This window comes from Hyposmocoma kahamanoa, unplaced genomic scaffold (assembly GCF_003589595.1).
Source record: "Hyposmocoma kahamanoa isolate Upper Pololo Valley unplaced genomic scaffold, ASM358959v1 202, whole genome shotgun sequence".
NCBI lineage: Eukaryota > Metazoa > Arthropoda > Insecta > Lepidoptera > Cosmopterigidae > Hyposmocoma > Hyposmocoma kahamanoa.
In genome coordinates this window covers 20,123,191-20,142,471 of record NW_020653726.1, presented here as the reverse complement: position 1 = coordinate 20,142,471, position 19,281 = coordinate 20,123,191, and the positions used below count along the sequence as shown (strand labels likewise).

The 19,281-nt window shown below is 38.4% G+C and overlaps 1 protein-coding gene across 1 annotated transcript; it reads right to left on the bottom strand.

Moving 5' to 3' along the window:
* Positions 1-16,370: 16,370 nt before the first annotated feature.
* Positions 16,371-17,951, bottom strand: LOC113227010. The gene is made up of 2 exons (XM_026459866.1): positions 17,841-17,951; positions 16,371-17,720 (listed from the first exon to the last, which is right to left on the bottom strand). The coding sequence occupies exons 1-2, from the start codon at positions 17,946-17,948 to the stop codon at positions 16,641-16,643; spliced, it is 1,188 nt and encodes a 395-aa protein (XP_026315651.1). The 5' UTR covers positions 17,949-17,951; the 3' UTR covers positions 16,371-16,640.
* Positions 17,952-19,281: the final 1,330 nt, after the last annotated feature.

Genomic DNA, 19,281 nt, shown 5'->3' with positions numbered 1-19,281 from the left:
AGATTATGAAATTTGTAACAGAAGTGTAAAATCGAAACGTATTGTGAGAAATCGAATACAAATTTATTTGTTGTAGTTATTTTCTTCTATATGTAGATAAATATCGATTGGTCATAATAATACATGGTGTTTGAAAAATGATCGACCGTTCTTACTTCACAAACAATTATTACGGCAACAAAGATTTAAAAAAAAGGAAAATGTCCTCCAATTAATGAATGATTAGCTGATGCGAGCTTTTTAGGTCATTTTTTTACAATACCAAGGGACGGTAAGAACAAGTCGTGATGGTGATAAGCGACACATCAATCCATAACAGTTGCAGTGCCACTCAGAGTTTTAAATAGCAAAGGTCTGAGGATCACTGCCACTGCGCCCGGCACCCTGAGCATAAGTTGACAGGTCCCGTGTGCCTGCAATTTCATCCTTACCCCTCCAAACCGGAAAGCAGTAATGCTCACATCACTACTTACTGGCAGAAATAAATAAGGTGGCAGTACTCCCTTGACGAACTCTACTGCTACTAATATAAACAGAAATTGTTTCTAAATGTTCGGGTATTGAAGAATAAAATTTAATTTTGCCAATGATAATAGTACCCATTTAGACGTTTCTGGGTAACCAGAAACCTGGTATAAAAAAATTATTCAACAACTTAAATGAATATTTAAAACATAACAAACCAAGGTCGACGTTCCAGTCCATGTGGTGGTATGCATATGGCTTTAATTTTTAACTTACGTAACATTCGTGCATGAATATTTAATAGTGATAGCTCTCGCTAGCGGTAAAGAAAAACATTGTGATTAAACTTGCACGTCAAAGTCATCTACCCGCAGTAGGTGAACTATGACTTAAGCCCTCGTCTTAAAAGAGCCTCGTGCAAAAACGTGGTGCGCGTGAATAGGTTGATGATCCTAATGGTGATTAATTCTGAGAACAAAGTAGATATGTGGGACTTCATTTTTTTTAAATGACATCGCATAATTTGGCTTATCAATTAACATTGCTCTCTAATTATTATTTTTTTACACCGTATATAAAACGAGTATAAATAAGGTGTCAATGTTATTGCACTGGTCACATTCTTACCGGCAACTATGGGGAAAGTATTTCTTTTAAGTGTTCAGTTGTCACTTGTCACGTGAGTAATTAACCCATTAATTTTCAAATCTTATTTTGTTAAAACTTCTATTAACATAAACATTGAAAAATGTACGTATTTAGTCAGATGCCACTAGATGGCGTTGTACAGTTCTTTTTGCGTTTTCTACCACGCGCTATTAAGATTTTTACCGAAGTTGTAGTAACTGTCGAGTGATTTAGAACAGAATAGAACTTATTTATTTCAGGCACAGATCCGTTATTAATTGTTAGTCATATTTTAACTTAGAGTTTTTAACTATGGTCGACATTGACTGGGCGTGGAAAGCAGTTTCTGCCTTTTGCGAGGTGGTGATAAGAGCGAAGGAGATGGCGGAGCGGGTGAGGAAAGACGATATTATCTCTCATCCGATCCATCGCAGGAGGATTGGGCACAGGCGGCAGGTACATATCCGCTGCATGTCCTACTCATCTGCAATTCCAGGCATCGAATACGGGGACATTCGGTACCCTAACGGAGACAGGACCTCGAGCCTGGTTGACGTGTATCGTGTTTCGGTACGTCATCAGCATAGAGCGTAGAACAGGGTTTCTTTTAAGGGGTTCGTATAATGATCGCTGGGTGTCCAAGGCGAGCCTACCTAACATAAGAAATGGAAATTGGTATAGAATATGTTGTGGTTAAATAGGTACTGTGCGCGTGACCTTTTTGAATTTTCGCACTCGAGTGCCGAGATCCTTTCTTCTTCTTCATCTTTTCGGAAAGTTTCCGTGGGCTTTTCGAAATTTCGAGAGGGGTCCTTTAGTTAAGGAACCCAGGCGTAGAGGGAAACTCATGAAGTAGTCTCCAAAGACGGTGGTCGCTGGTGGGTCGCGGTAGTGTGCAATTGCGTTCCCGTGTTCATACCGAAAAGGTTCTAACCGACTACAAAAAAAGGAGGTTCTCAATTTGACTGCTTGTTTTTTTTTGTACGTATGTTACGCGATAACTCCGGCATTTGTGAACAGATTTTGATGGTTCTTTTTTTGTTAGAAGCCTCAGATGTGGTCCCATTTAAATTTGAAGAAATATAATATAAGGGTGGTTGAATGACTTTCGAGGTCGGTTTTTTTATTAGCTTTTTTTATTACCGACATAACTCCGCCTCCCCGGACGGAGGGTATCCATGAGGATTTCCTTGTTCGTCCACGACTCGTTACTGAGGCACCCTCTTTCCAACAAAAAAAAGAATTATCAAATTAGGTTCACTGAGCCGGAGTTATCGGGCCACAGTAAACAAAAAAAGAAAAAAGTCGAATTGTAATTAAATTTTTTTTTTGTAGTCGGTTAAAAAAGAACTATATTAGTAAAATCCAGTTGTCTTTACGTAAATTTATAATATACGGCCTTTCTTTTGTCTACTTTCTTCCACTTTCATAAATAATTTTTAATTTTATACTTTGAATTAATTAAAACTTGATTAAAATGTTACGGTTTATCTGTCTGAATACCTAGAAACCCACTTTTGAAATTGTCTTTAAAGATTTCGTTTTTTTGGGGGGGATTTTCCGAGACTAGACCATGACTCCATTTTTTTTTTCGGGACACGGATATGCAGCGAAACTGACAGCCTACAACTACTTATAATATTAAGAATTCCTCCGTTTCAGACCAGGTAATTGGAGTGGTTGTCTGCCACGTTATCAACATTATTGTTATTAAATTTTCATGACGTCAGTTTCCTACTTAAATGGAAACAGAAAAGGACTTTTAGGTAAAACTGGTCAGCTTGTTGAGAGCAACAACTAACTAATAATTCACTTGCTATTTTAGGAATGCTAATGTACATTATTCCAGCGAGTCCACTTAGCTACATAAACCAAGTCCGGATTAGTTTAGTACGAAAGTGCTGTTAAAAGTAAAGTTTATTCGTGGAATCATAAATATGTGCGACTGGGTGTTTGCATTTGTTTTTCTTTGTTTCAAAGTCTGTGTCACGGGTGCCGTGGACACAGACATAGACGACCAGAAATGACACCTAAATTCACGAAAGGAATAAATGTATGCAATGAAATATTTCTTCCGGCCCAAACATAGAACCTGGGAGCTCTGCGTGGCTGACCAGTATGGCAACCGTGCGGCCACGGAGGCAGTTAAGTGCATGCGCATGGATGTTTGTTTATGGATTTGTGTATGTGCGTGCGAGCTTGCGTGCATGCGTGTAGGTTTCTGGCGAGCTTGGGCGTTCGGCCGTGGGCCAGGCCGCTTCAATACAAGTTGCAGTCTTCATACGCCTTTGAATTTCCAATTCGATATGTTGACTGGTTTCTTTTCACGATGCGTTCCATCGCTCTTAAAACACGCGATAATTAGTAAATAGACCCAGGCAGGAATGTAATCCAACCTTCGACATAATAAGCAAGCGTTCTGCGCCTTTGTACAAATAAATTACTTTCTGAAATCATAAAATGGTTTTTTTTTATAAGTAATAGACACACGCTTGGCCACAATCACACCTGATGTTAAGCGACGATGTGACCGACGATGGGACGCGCTTGCCTAAAAAATGCCTATTCACTGTAGCCTTGAATAGCCCCAAATTGTAGTTTTCGGGAACTACGAAGGCCGGGTAGAGCATTCCATTCCTTTGCCGTACGCGTCAGAAAGGAGGAAGCAAAGCGCTTAGTGCTTAGGTCGTCCATCAAACTATCTTGTTTGAAAAAACAAATATACGCGATTTAAATCCGGAAAAATAGTTTCATTTCCTATGTGTAACAATCGCGAAAACCTAAGAACTCGATATCTTGTGAAGTTTAATACAGTCCCAAATTTAAAGTAGCGTTACAACCCTGCATATTGACATAATTCGAAGTGGTTCTTGCATAATTTTAGCATAAAATTGCATTTTGTATAATAGAACCATTTCACCTGTCGTACCGTGCGGGTGTCAGATATCCTAGACGTGTATTTCAGAGTATTAAGACCACTGTAAGATGGTATTTCAGAATGTGTTAATGTTTGAAGGGCATGGTAGCTCAATGGAATAAAGCACTTTGTTTTGTCGTCTCGTATTTGTACTAAAAGGCGTGAGTGACACACTGTTATGCAAACACAGTTAGGGTTGTTGTTATCGATAAAAAAAAAGATAATTTATTTGCAGGGTTCTATTTTTCCCAAATTAAATCTGGGCATCTGTAAGGTCATAGTGCACAATTATATCTTCAAGGAGGACGTATATTAAACCTCCACAAAACGTTCATTTACACGAATCAGTTTGTGACGATGCGACCTCCTTCATCGACATCCCTCCTTTATTGGTTCTTAGCCACTTTTAAAAATAAAATTTTGAACCGTTCTCGAATTCCTTTTCCTTTATTATTCTTACGTTGGTTAGTTCCGTCGTCACTTCCTACAAAACTCCTGAAGCGAGAGGACGTGCATTCCTGTGGTAAATTTATACGGCTTAAATGTCAAAATTTCTTATATGCGTTTTATAACGAAGAAACATAAAATTGTGTGGACAATTGTTTGTGCTCATTCATTAACATAGACGCTTATGAAGCTACCGTAAACAGTTCCTGATACATCAAGAAACGATATAAACCTGTACAAGGGCACCAACAGGGCTTTCAGACAAGTCGAGGATGATAAAACTGAGATACAGAGTCAATAACACGAGCTTGACGAGCTCTTAGGGGTTCAGGATTGCTCCTTGTGAAAGTGTTCGTCTAGGAAAGCACTGCCACTCTACATAACCGCTCACGCGATACATGCAGCCGCAGACGCATACCACACCTAGAAGTGCCGGTGATGATTTTATACCGATTTATCGGATATCGAAGTTATAACAGGTAAAAGAACTAATATTAATTGCTATTTCGGTAACTACTCTAGCAAACCATAAAGTTTTTAATGCCTGGGTGTGTCATTTCAAAAAAATAAACAACTTCAAAAATACGTCACGACAATCGTGTGTGTTATTGTTTGGGCTGGTGATTTCGGTGTTTATTTATTGAAAACATACCGTAAGTAGCGTTTTTTAAGTTTACCCTGAACATAAATGTTTATAAACTTTTTAGGGAGTAATTTCATGGTAAACATTAGAACCACTCAAACGGAATATTATCATATTTATCCAAGTACACCAAAAATATCATTAGTGCTTTTTAAGTGCAGGATTTGTGGTGTATTACAGCATTTTATTTGAGATGTTTTTGTTGGTAGTACGGAGGGTATTTATTTAGCAATGCAGAATAATAATTTTTATTTATAAAAACTTGTATTTAAAGTGAATGCTTTTTTAATTTGCGAAACCAAATAGCCGCCATTTTGCGGTAGGAGGAGCGCATCGCGTGAGCGGTTATTTCTGCCGCCAAGCAGTAATAAGTTTTGAAGGGTTGCGGATGCTGGTGAAATTAGAGGCTCAACAACACAGGGTGACGGGCGCAACAGCAATGCCCCTCGGATCATTGCGGTTTAAAGCTCCTAGTGGCACTCAAAATTGCTATGGATAGGCGTACCACTTACAACCAGACACGAGTTATTTATCGCGTCACTTTGTATCAAAAAGAAATAGTAGGAAATTATAGTATTTTTTACTACCTGCAAAAGTACAGTCAAGCCAATTGAAAACATCATCAAATTTGACAATCTGCGCTTTGGACTATTCCTACTACAAGCAAAGTTGTAGTTGAAATTGCATGATGTCTTATGATACTTTCATTTTTACTAAATTACTTTCAAAATTCGACCTCAACTTTTTCATAACCACATGACAGTACGTGAAAGTAACTTCCAAATTAAACACGCTTCTAAATTAATAATATTGACTTTGCTTCAGGTCCGTCTACATTACAAGGAACACTGCTACATGAGTCAAGCTTAAAATGGTACCTTTTTACTTTTTAACTGTCGATGCAATACAATTTTCTCGAAAGTGTTACGCAAACAGGATGACACGTGGGTTGTTTTCACACTCCAGGAACAAACAACGGTTCGATATGAGCTTAGGGCCTTGGCAGAAGCTAAAATGCGAACCAGATTAGCATTAAGTTTAACTGCCTCAGTCGCCTAACGATTTGCACTGTAGGCACTAGATGTGGAAGGTCCTGGGCACGATTCCAGGACTATTATGAGAAATGTTTTTTTCTAAGTCTCCGAAGTTATTTTCTTTATACTCGCAATTGTTGTAGTTATCTGGGAAAAACAGAGGAGTTATAGGTTGGAAGCATTTGTCTATCTGTAGCATTGTAGCTCCCAAACAAATGGACAGGCTAAGACTAATTTCAACAAAATGGTTCTTAGATAATGTCTCGGTTAGAGTAGGAATCTCAGTCAAAATATTAATATTTATTAGCAGTAGAGTTCCTTGTGAAAGAATTAGTCCAAAGAAGTACAGTCACCTTACATATTTCTGCCGTCAAGCAGTAATGTGAACTCTACTGCGTTGCGGGTAAAGGTGTTGTTGAAAGTACAGTCATAGATTACTTAATACTACGTAACAGATACACCACTATCATACAAAATCGAAAATACCTACGCTATAATAGCCTACTAAATCTGACTAATGACACGAGGCGCTCGGTACGAGGAAAAAATATCCTAACGCGAAAATATCGTTGCCCGCCGTGTGCAGTCATGCGGAACCAAATGCTGAGGTTGTACAAGGATTATAATATAAATGAAAGACTTGCATGAGGGCTTGCACTGCAGGCGATACACTCAGCGGTAGGCACTTATCGCGGAGCCCTGCTGCAGGCACATGGGATTTTAAAACTCATGTCTCAGGGTGACAGGCACAGTGGCAGTGCCTGTCTAATCTGAGATCTTTAGAATTGAAAGCTCTGAGGCCATAGACATTTGACGCGCACGACTTTTAGTTGTTCGAATTGCTACAAATTTGATATACCGATGGCATTACAATTGGTAACCTTGATCTCATGCTGCAACATGGACAGTCTGCAGACTATCTAACTCCTTAATGGTTTCCAATAAAACTATCGTGTTTGGGTTCAGTACAAACTGGTCTCGACAAATTGTTGTCTTTCATCTTTCAAGGTTTAAAAAAAATAATTTAGGAGTGTTTTCATACACATTTTTCAAATGTGAAAGTTATTATAATAATCTCTTTGTAATAGTCGTAGTTTAGTTGTAACTTTACATAAAACTGTCTTTACTTATTTAACGAAATTATCATAATTAGATGCTGTAGCCTAGTGGAAGAGTCGTTGCGTCTTAGCTGAGCGGTTGACAGTTTTACTCCCTGTTTGGGACTTTGGCTCGTACTTATTGTAATTTAAATGTTAAGTCCCAAGTAATTTATTTGAGAGTATTTTAAATTATGTTTTACTTAGAATGGCAGTACGTACCACAGCAAATGAATGAATGAATGAAAATAATTTTATTATTAATACAAACTAGTGGAGTAATTTCACAAAAATAATGTAATGTCTTGGTGGTCAAACATCGACATTCAAGAAACTTTAAGAATTACAATTATTAAAGCGACATCTCTAGTCAGCTGCTGGTAGCTGTAAAGTTACCTCGCTGAATGAAGGACTGGATTTGTTACAGATGGCGCTACGGCAAAAAAGTAGTTAAAAACCAAAAACAAAGATCTGCAACAAGCAGTTAGAAAAATTCGTAAGGTCCGCTGGTTCGTTCCGTCGTTGGCTTACTTGGCATGGCGTGCTGGAAGACGCTGGTTCGTATCTAGCCGGATCGAAGGAATTTTTTCTTAGTGTTCCATCTTTGTATAATCACCATCATCATTCAGCCATACGATGACCACTGCTGGGTATAGACACCTCCCAACGATCTCCACGACGATCGGTCCTGCACTGCCCGCATCCTTCGGCTTCTCGCGACCTTTACTAGATCGTCGGTCCACATTGTGGGGGGCCTAGCCACTGAGCGTTGTTCGGTGCGCGGTCGCCATTGAAGAACCTTTCCGCCACAATGGCCATTGGTTATGTGCGCCGCCCACTGCCACTTCAGCTGAGCAATTCTTCGAGCTATGTCGGTTACCTTAGTTCTCCTACGGATTTCCTCATTTCTGATTCTATCACGCAGGGAAATACCGAGCATCGCTCTCTCCATTGCCCGCTGAGTGACCTTGAGCCTTCTTATGAGGCCCATAGTTTCTGATCCATACGTGATCACTGGCAACACACACTGGTCAAAGACTTTCGTCTTGAGACACTGAGGTAATTTGGACGTGAAGATTTTTGTAGTTTCCCGAACGCTACCCATCCGAGCTGGATTCGACGAGAGATCTCTTTCTCAAAGTTGGATTTACCTAACTGAACTGTCTGTCCCACCTGGGACTACTGGACTAGTATACGTAATGGTCAACAACTTCGAGTGTAGTGCTCTCCTCGACATGATCTTCGTCTTCTCCATGTTCATCTTAAGACCCACTCTTTGGGAAACACTGCTGGGATATTCGAGCATTGTGTTCATGTCTCGCAAGGAGTAACTTCACAAAATTAATTGGATACCATGGTGGTCAAGCAGTGACGTTCAATGAATTTATGTCTTTATTATCTTTCACAAAAGAAACTTATACTTATAGACCTATGGTCCTCACATATCATCGAATATAATTTCATTTGTAAAAGTCTGGCGTCCATATTGGGATTATCCTGTGTAATAGAGCAGCAGGCTCTCAACCTTCCACCTCTAAGCATACGTGAGGGCATAAGACAAAAAGATTCGTGTATTTAAACGATTAAAAAATAAAGCAAAAATGAAAATTAGCCTTTGTTAAATTAGCTATAAAAACCGACCTCAAAGGTTTGTAAAGTTACATATAATATTTGCCTACTTTTATTGAAATCGGTTACCGGAAAGTGCGCGAAACCGGATACATCCTCTAGTTTGCCACCCTTAAAGATGGAATATTTTCTTCAAAGAAGAATCATCAAAAAAAAATACAAAAAAGATTATCACGTAATGTAAATGATTTCATGTAATGCGAGTAAAAGCTAGTTAAATAACCCCCCTATAATCGCCAAAAAGTTTTTCGATCCATATACATAGCACCTTGTATAACAATAATAAAAAACCACTGTTGGTGATTTAATATTCATTCCCCTTTCGGACATTTTTTTTTTTCATATTTTATTATAGTCACGTACCTCTTTTTGCTTTAAATAATTAAATGCGAACAACATACTGCTATAATAATATATTTAAATTACGGGCTAAGTGCTTTCGTGCCTTCACATCTTTCCCTCTGCCCAGGGCCGGCGGCGTTAGGCTGTAAGTAATAACAATACATTGCCACAATTTATGCTCCTCTGTAATAGCCTGGACTTTCGACGGAGTTTGCCCGTTTTTTGGATTTTACGATTATTACGAATCGTTACCTTGCGAAATCACCATCACTCACTTGCGTGTAAAAGTCCACGTCGATAAAAAGATTTGTCATAAATGCTACGCTGGGAAAATTTGTCACTTTTTCCCCAATTTATTGCTCAAATAAGTAGCAGCTTACCATAATTTCCACTGAAAGACTATTTGTCTGCTGCATCATTGTATTAATGTACATTGTTGCGCATTTACACCAGGTCAAATGGTCTCCTTCGTTTACTCACCGAAGAGGGCACCTACCTGTAAACACTGAATCGTTTGACGACGTTAGTTCGCTTTCGAAGTCGACAGACTTTCAGACGTCGAAACCGCTAGAGTTATTTACTTCACCTACTTTCACAGTTTAATGTCATACAGCATTTTGATTTGAGGTAATGCCGCCGATGTTAATAGAATATTTGTCCTGCAGATACGTGCGATTGGGGCAATTTACAATCTGAACCCCAGAGTGTCTTTGAGAGATAAGTTTAAAGAGATTAACATTCTTACCATAGCGTTACAATACATTTATGAAAATGTAATTTATTATACTGACAGATATAATACGAGGAATAAAAATAAACTAGCTGTTCTTGACAGTTGTCTTCATCAACAAATTCATGCAAGAGTCACTGTATACGCTTCTATGAAAATATTCAGAGTAATATTAAAAATTTGCCATTGTTTTAAAGGTTATTATTATACAACAACAACAACAACAACTTTGTTCTAAAGGTTATTATTATACAACAGCTTCTGCGTACGTGAATGACGAAAACCAGTGCAGTGAACTTTAGCTCTTGCAGAGATTTAAGATGTTTAAAATAAATATTTACTAAAAGCAACAACTAGAGTTTGTTGCTCGTTTTTCTCAGGGGAATCTGCATTACGAATGAGCAGTAGAGTTTATTTAGTCAGTATAACGATTTCAAGTGTAATTTCTTACAAATTAACTAAAGACGATTTGACTTTGATATATTTTACACTTTATCGAACCTCCGAATTGCAAGATTTCACACGATATTTTCTTTCGTCAGTCAAAATAAATGTCCTCATATCGATGTCTTCGTCGTATCGGATAATGTTAAAATAATTGAAGCAATACGCTAAAGGAATATGAGGACATTATAGCCAATGACCCAAGAATTTTGGTCGTTTCGAAGTTTCTTCCGAAATGAGCACTTTATGCGTAGGTATATTTTTTATGTATTGAGTGGGTCGGCTGTCGTGAATTACGTCTTTTGCAATTCCGTTGTCAGTTTGTTGAAGAACTATATAGTTTTTTTTTTTAATTACTGTACAGAATATTATATTAAAAAGCAATACAAACAAATTATTTATAAAAACAATAATAATAACACGCACACACTCATAGCCCCGCACTAGGGAAACCCTGTATCGCGGGTGCCACAGACACACACAGACAACCACAAATTACACCCAAACTCACGAGACAAATAAATGTAAGCCATACAAATATTTCTCCCGGCCCGAGATTCATGATATTAAGGCACTGGAAGAATAAGTCGTCCGGTCGGTGGTAAGTGACATTTAACGACCAGTAACAATTGCAGTGTCACTCAAAACTTTCATCGTAAAGATGTGAGAGAGGCACTGCGACTGCGCTTGTGACCACAAAAGCCAGCGCACACGCAGAGTGAAATACGCCGCGATGTTCCGGGGTAGGTCTTAATAGCATTGCAATTTATACCTTATTTTAATTACTATGCGTTAATATTTACATACGTTGCTAAATTTTATGTCCTCTGCATTCCAGTCCGCAGGTTTGCGCTGGCCTTACGACATAAATTCGACAAATTTCTTGTGCCAGTAATGTCACATTGCAGCTCACATTACAGCTTGGCGGCAGAAAAATGTATAGTGACAATACTTCCTTAGATAAACTATTTCAGAAGCTATTCTGCTACTAAAACATTTCAAAAGTGGATTAAAGTCGTAATTATTGAAGTGGAAATTAAAAAAATAACCGTAAAAACGAATGACTTGTAATGGCTCCTAATAACTGGGATTCTACCCAGTTAGAATTACTTTCCAACTAAGAAATCTTTCAGATTTAATGTCTTAAAACACGAGCAAAGAAATCGATTGTAATTTTTGAATTCACAACTAAAAAAACAGACGGTTATGAACTCATGTTATGACATTTTTTACCCAAACACCATTTTAGCTACTGCTTGTTCACTGTACTGACTTCCCTGAGAAGAACGAGCAAGAAACTCCAGAGATTGCTCTTTACAAATAAACTTAAATGCTATGGAATAATACACTTTGAATCAAATTTGTGAGGAATCTAGACCCATGTCGTCTTTCCATACATTTTCATGTAACACGTAGACTTCAATGTAGCCATAACCGGATAAGCACATTTCTTTAAAGATATCGTCTATGGTTGCAATTTTCTTTAATAATAAACTTCAAGAATTAAAGAAAGGGAAGTTTTGTGATTTCTATGACACGTGATTAGAAGGAAATTGTCAGTTTAGAACCACAATTACAAAGTGAAATGTGACTCTATATATATAAAGTTCACAATGGAACGCACATTTTCTCGTAAAGTCACGGAGTTCAAGTTTGCTGGTGTTGGTACAGTTGCGAAGGGGGTGGCCAGTTTGTGATTATTTGACAGCGTAATTCTGTAATTGCTGTGTATAATCAGAGTTGAGTGATTATACGCCGCAATTACACAGGTCAGGGGCCACCCCCCACAACCACTAATGAACGAGATCGTCGCACAATATACCGGTATCGATCACTATAAGGGCGCCGCAATACCGTAAAGGCGGCTTCCCATGGTTTCTAGAAAACGCGCCGTGAAAAGACGGCCACCCGAACGAGCTCGTGCTCGCCCGTGACAGCCTGTGTGGATCCGCCGCTGGTGGGTAAGTTAAGTAAGAAAATGCGTGCGGCCTATACTCTTCATACAAATCGGAATGCACCCCGCAACGCGCGTCGGATCACGGCCGCCCGGGCATGCCCCATTCGGGAGCTCGTCCACATAAATCGGCCGTTGGCACTGGGCCGTTTTTTTTAGAAAATTCAACCGGAAATACGGTTACTATCAATAGATTACGCTATAGAGAGATGTTAACAACTAAATTTTGGCCTATTATTGATGATATGGATATCACTGACATGTGGTTACAACAAGACGGTGCCACAAGTCACGCAGCCATAAAACAATTATTTTATTGCAAACTAAATTTCCCGATCGCTTAATTTCACGAAATTCAGCCGTTAAATGGCCAGCTCGATCATGTGATTTAACACCGCTGGATTATTTTTATAGGGTTATGTTAAAGACAGAGTCTATACGAAGCCAATTAAATCAATTGCAGCCATAAAACTCAAAATTCTTGAAGTGATTAACGAAATAGACCCACCATTATGACAAAAAGTTATTTAAAACTTTGATGAAAGAATCGACATCTGTAACTGTGGTCGTGGTGGACATTTATCGATATAATTTTTCATTCATAATTGCCAAACCTTACTTTTTTGTAATACAACAAAAATTTGAATCATTGTCGTCAAAATTTTTTTGACATTACGATGACAGATTTCCCATTGTGGGAAGAGCTAGAACGACGGTTGTCCGACGATAAATAAAACGTTACGACAAAAACGTGACAACAGGTAACCGCAGCTTCAAACGATTCTGTCATGCAAACGACAAGGCGGCTGCCGTGGATCGATAAATTATCGTCACGACAAAACAGCTAGACACGGCAGTGGTTCAATGACAAATGACACGTTACGACATAATAAGAACGCACCCTAAGAGCGCCGCTGCGCACACGTCTCCCAAATAAAAGGTATCACATATGAACAACGAAACTGCCGCGATCCTGAAGACGCCATGTTAATTGGAATTTGGCAAAACTAACTTACGAGTACTTCAACCTCACACCCCTTCCAACCGAGTGACCTGACCTGCTTAGCCTGACCGCAGACTAGTGCCGAACTAATCGTTTGATCAAATTCTCAGCATACGGACCTCAGCTCATTACAAACTGGTCCCCCTTCAACAACAACATCAACGCCTGCGAATTTGAACTCCATGACTTCTCGAGGAAATGAGCAACCCATTATGAATCTTATAGTTAGGGCCATAGAGTCGAATTTTACTTTATGACAAAACTGACAGTTCTATCTAATTACGCGTCATAGAAAAATCTCGCTATCCTTAAATTTGGCGTTTCTTAAAAAAAACCATTGCAGCAGTAGAGACTATCTCTAGAGAAGAGTACTTATCGATTTATATCCCTTATAAATTATGTAAATCATGAGGCAAGGTTTATCTATTGTTAGGTTGCAGTCATGACCAGGTCGTTTTTTGCATACTACATTGTATATTGTATCATACTCGGACAAATATGGTTATTGAAATATATCACTTTTACAAACTGTAACATAGAATTTATTACACCTTTTTACAATAAAATGAAGTATTATAGTTAAAGTTCTTAGTGTTGAGAAATTTGAATTACAGATGACATTTTCCTTTTATATCGGTATTGCCAATTAATATTTCTTAATGCTATAATCCGTATCGTAACTATAGGCTTTGCTTGTAATCTGCCATATGTTGCCATCTTTTGGTATTATTTTGGTCATACCAAATACCGCTAAAACAGCTATTCCTCGATGATGTTTGGTGGTTTTGGCGGGAAGAAATTTGTATAAATAAGCGCAGAACCCTTTGTATGGTGGTCTTTTTACTTTTGTACTTTGACTGAAGAAATAAACCATCACAAGCGAATTACGTTTTATTTAATACTATCCGCTCACGCGATGCGCTTCTCCTACCGCAAAATGGCGGCTATTTGGTTTCGCAAATTAGAAAAGCATTCAGTTTAAATACAAGTTTTTATAAATAAAAATTATTATTCTGCATTGCTAAATAAATACCCTCCATACTACCAACAAAAACATCTCAAATAAAATGCAGTAATACACCGCAAATCCTGCACTTAAAAAGCACTAATGAAATTTTTGGCGTACTTGGATAAATATGATAATATTCCGTTTGAGTGGTTCTAACGTTTACCATGAAATTACTCCTTAAAGTATAGTTTATAAACATTCATATTCAGGGTAAACTTAAAAAATGCTACTTACGGTATGTTTTCAATAAATAAACACCGAAATCACCAGCCCAAACAATAACACACACGATTGTAGTGATGTATTTTTGAAGTTGCTTTTTTTTAAATGACAGACCCAGGCATTAAAAACTTTATGGTTTGCTAGAGTAGTTACCAAAATAGCAATTAATATTAGTTCTTTTACCTGTTATAACTCCGATATCCGATAAATCGGTATAAAATCATCACCGGCACCTCTAGGTGTGGTATGCGTCTACCGCTGCATGTATCGCGTGAGCGGCTATACCAGATTATACTATTTGCATTGGAAGAAAGGCAGCCGACGTGCTATGGTAGCTTAATGGTTTGAACTGCCTCTCTAGCAGAGACCGTGGGTTCGACTCCGACCTGGCACTTCAAAGTTTCTCTCAATTTATGTGCAAAATTTAATTCGAAATTTACCAATTTTAAATTATTCATCACGATATTGAATTATCGAAAATATCGTGATGAATAATCTGCGTTCACAACCCTTGGAAAACGTGCGAAGTTCCCCAAACTGCATTGGACCAGTGTGGCGGACTATGGCCTAAACCTTCGCCTGAGAGGAAACCCGTGCCCAACAGAGGGATGTATTTTTTTATGGTACCAAGTGACGGGATGAACAAGTCACTCGCCTGGTGTTAAGTGACACGCCTATCCATAACAGCTGCAGTGCCACTCAGAGCTTTATATCCCAAAGAGTGTCGGGACACTCTGAGACATAGTTGACAAGTCCCATGTGCTTGTAATTTCATCAGCAACCTTACCCTTCAAAACCGGAACGCAGTAATGCTCAGCAGTAATTGCTTGGTGAATGATAAACCGAAGTGCTCGTCGAACAGACGAACTCCTCATCGAACCATGTACCTTATGTTGTATCATTGTTAATTAATATACATATATGGAAATGTAATTTTTGATAAGAAGAATATTATTTGTTTAATAAAAAACTGATAGTATGTCTATAATATGTGGAATAAAAATAAACTTCTCTTGACTTCTTTACAAAGTCACAATTACATAAGTATTTCTGTAATAAGACTCCGGTTGAAACTTGACATTTGCAACGTTTAAAACTATAAGGTAACAAAAAGTAACACGTGTGGCGTTAGGACATGTGCAGATTGCTCCGTATGGGACACGCTGTGCGTGAACTCTGCACAAGCCACCCGTGCGCTCATTGTAGGCGACTATCTTCCGTAAATATCCGCACTAAAGAGCACTGCGGATTCTACGCATGCGGATGGCCCGGAAGATCAACCAGCCTTATTATATTATCTGCGGATTTGGACGACAAAGATCCTTAATTCCCATTAAGTTATTTCAAGTTGTTCCTACGTAAATAAATAAATTAGTAACTCCTAACGTTACTTACTCGCTCTTCTCAAGGTAATCCGACTTACGAATGATTTGTTTGACGTTTAATCAATGTTACTATTTCAAGTTTAAGCAAACTACCCATGAAATATCTGTAAGCATGTTCTGTAATTTTCACGTTTATTGAATGTTACAATGTTTGACCACCATGATATTCAATTATTTTTGTGAAATTACGCCATTACTTTGTTATAATGATTAATACAAAGACCGAACACTAAGGAAAAATTCCTTGCTGCAAGTTACAAGCCAGCGTCTTCCAGCAAACTGCGCCAGGCGCCTTGACAACTAAGCCACGGAACGAACTAGCGGACCTTATAAATTTTTCTGAGTGCTTGTTGCAGGTCCTTAATTTTTTTATTATCTGTGAGAAATCTGTTCCTAGAAATATTATATTATATTAAGTGACGGGACGAACAAGTCATGCGCCTGATGGCAAGCTACACGCCTGTCCAAAACAGTTGCAGAGGCACTCAGAGCTTTAAATTGTTATTTCTAAAAATAACAATTCAATGATTTAATTATTGGCTTGTGTTCAGATTGAAATATATTTAAAAATATTTCGAGCCATATTCCTATTATTCAAAAATAATTTCATCATGCAATGGAAAAGGTAAAATCAAAAGACGTGCATTTTGGATAAGAAAAAACATGTATGTATATGGAAAATAATTTCTTTTTTATGGAAATGGAAACAAAGAGAAATAGTTCTTTGGAAAGGTGAAGGGGTTGTGCAGTGGATAGGGGAATGCGATTATACGTGGAAACGGAAAGGCGTTGATCAGTGGAAGAGGGATGACCTTATTCAGTGGAAAGGGACAGGCGTTGTTCTGTGAAAAAGGGAAGGCCTTATTCAGTAAAAAGGGGAAGGCGTTGTTCTGTGGAAAGGGAAAGCCGTTGTTTTGTGGAAAGAGGAAAGCGTTACTCTGTGGAAAAGGGAACGCGTAATTTTGTGGAAAACGGGAGGCAGAGTTCTGTGGATATGACAATTTGTTCCTATATGGACGGGGAAGGCCGTTCCTCTGTGGAGGCGGAAATGCGACATTTTGTGGAAAAGGGTGGGTTTGGTTGTGTGAAGAGAATAAAGTTTTGTTCTGTGGATAGTGGTGGATATGATTTTTCAAAAGGGATAATGAGTCATTCTGTGGAGAGTGCAATGAGTCAATTTGTGGAAAGAGGTAAGTATGGTTTGGTGAAGACGGTAATGTCTCGTACTGTCGATAAGGGAAGGCGCCGTCCTGTGGAAAGTGGTGGGCATGATTTTGTGAAGGGGGTAATGTGTCGTTCTGTGGATAGGGGGAGGCGTCGCTCGGTGAAAAATGGAAATCGTTGTTCTCTGAAATCGAGAAAGCGTTCCTCTGTAGACGGGGAAGAGTGTTGTTCTTTGGAGATGGGAATGCGTCATTCTGTGGAAAAGGGTGGGTTTGGTTGTGTAAATAGGGTAAAGTGTTGTTCTGTGCGTAGGAACCGTTTTGTGTACAATCTACATGCGTTACAGAAATTTCATTTATTAGACTTACAAAAACCAATGCCTCACAAAAGTATAGGAGCGCGTCTGAATTGCGGGCATAAAATTTTACTTTTACATTTAATCCGGCAATCTCCTGTACTTCAGCTTCAAGTACCTGACCTAATCCAAAATTATCGAGTTCACCAACTGCATGTCGCTTAAAACTATTTAGAGCAGCTTTAGCAGCACGTACTACATCTTCACTTGAAGTATTTGCGGGCTTGTAATCATCAGATTTAGATTCTGGATGCTGAAACAACAAAACATTGACAACAGTTATCATTCAAAATTTTGGTCGCTCTGGCAGTAATGCCTAACAGTTCTAGTAAATATCATGGTTAATGGGAAACATCAATAAAAATTAACTTACCGATATATATTTCCACTGAACACCAAGTAAATCGAAATTACTTACACTTGTCACGATACCAACAAAGTATATAAACGGAACGCCTAAAAGAAATTTTATCTGCCCCATGGCCGCTGCAATAACATAGTAAAACGCCGTTCGTGCTTCATTTTATACTCTTGTAGTACATAACTGTGATCAATCGATCTCGTTATACTAATAGGAAAAAATAAGTTAATCAGATACCATAAAATACATGTATTTAATTTTGTACTACATAGTTATATACGATTGATTTTTAAATCACATTCACAATGGAGCACAGTTATATTAACCTCGTCATATTCACGGGAAAGCAGCTGTTATGAATGCCGAATTTCCGACGCTCGAATTGGCCTTAAGATGTCTACATCCCCATATCTTTATACATTAGTTTTAATTATGGCTACCGTCCCTATATACCGACCCTTAGGGTATACGAGAAGGGCATTATAATTTGTGCGTGCACAGGAACCTTTTAAGTTCAGGTTCTAACCCCGGATCAGCTAGCCACTTCATCCGGTAGGCATGTTCACTTCCCGTTGCTTGAGATAGCTACAGACCGAACCTATTAACGCCCAGCGGCTTGGTATCGGCGACCTTATTTCTAATCTAATCCTACGACATGATTCTAGAAACAAGACCGCCGACAACATCCCGCCGGGCTATGTCGAGTCGGCGGGTTTGGTCTATAAATCCCTTAAATGTTTAGTAACTACTACATTACTGCTTTTCGGTTTAGTGGGTAATTTCTCCCATTGGTCATCGCTTCTACGTAATATACGGCCAGTTCACTGCTTCTTCAGTTTGCTTATTTTACGAGCTATTTCGATGACCTTGGTTTATAATAACTTCACTACGAATTTTATCTTTCAGAGAAACTCTGAGCATATCACGTTCCATAGATAGCAGAGCGACTTTAAACTGATGGATCAACCGTATTGTGATTGCCCACGTCTCAGCTTCGAATTTTATACGATACGATGTGTTAATTGTTGTTAGCTTTGTATTGCTACTACGAGAACAAAGCATGCACTTAACGAAGTTCACTTCAATTGAACGCAACGAATTGTACTGATGGGAACACAAGTATGGAAATCAATTTGTAATCCAATTGTATAACGTATACTATAAATAAAAGTATAACGGGATACATTGGTCTCAATTACGTAACATGTTCACAATTCCATCTTTCACCTTACAGTAGTTGACATTACTAGCTGATGTCAAGCATCGTCGCATAAATAAATCTGCAGTCTCCAAAAATGCCAAAGTTGGAACTCCAGTTCCTTGGAAAATAAATCTGTTTTTTTATTTTAGTTTATACCCAAAATGCTGCTTGTAACTGAAATATCCTGATTTCAACAGAGAAGGTGGTTTCTGCATAATTTGAGCTCAAGTATTTACCTCTGATGAAAAATCC

Bases quoted from the DNA above. Each gene is read 5' to 3' on its own strand.
- LOC113227010 (XM_026459866.1), bottom strand. From the start codon at position 17,948: ATGGGGCAGATAAAATTTCTTTTAGGCGTTCCGTTTATATACTTTGTT. The intron at 17,721-17,840 runs GTAAGTTAATTT...TTGTTGTTTCAG, and splicing joins TTCAGTGGAAATATATATCG to CATCCAGAATCTAAATCTGA.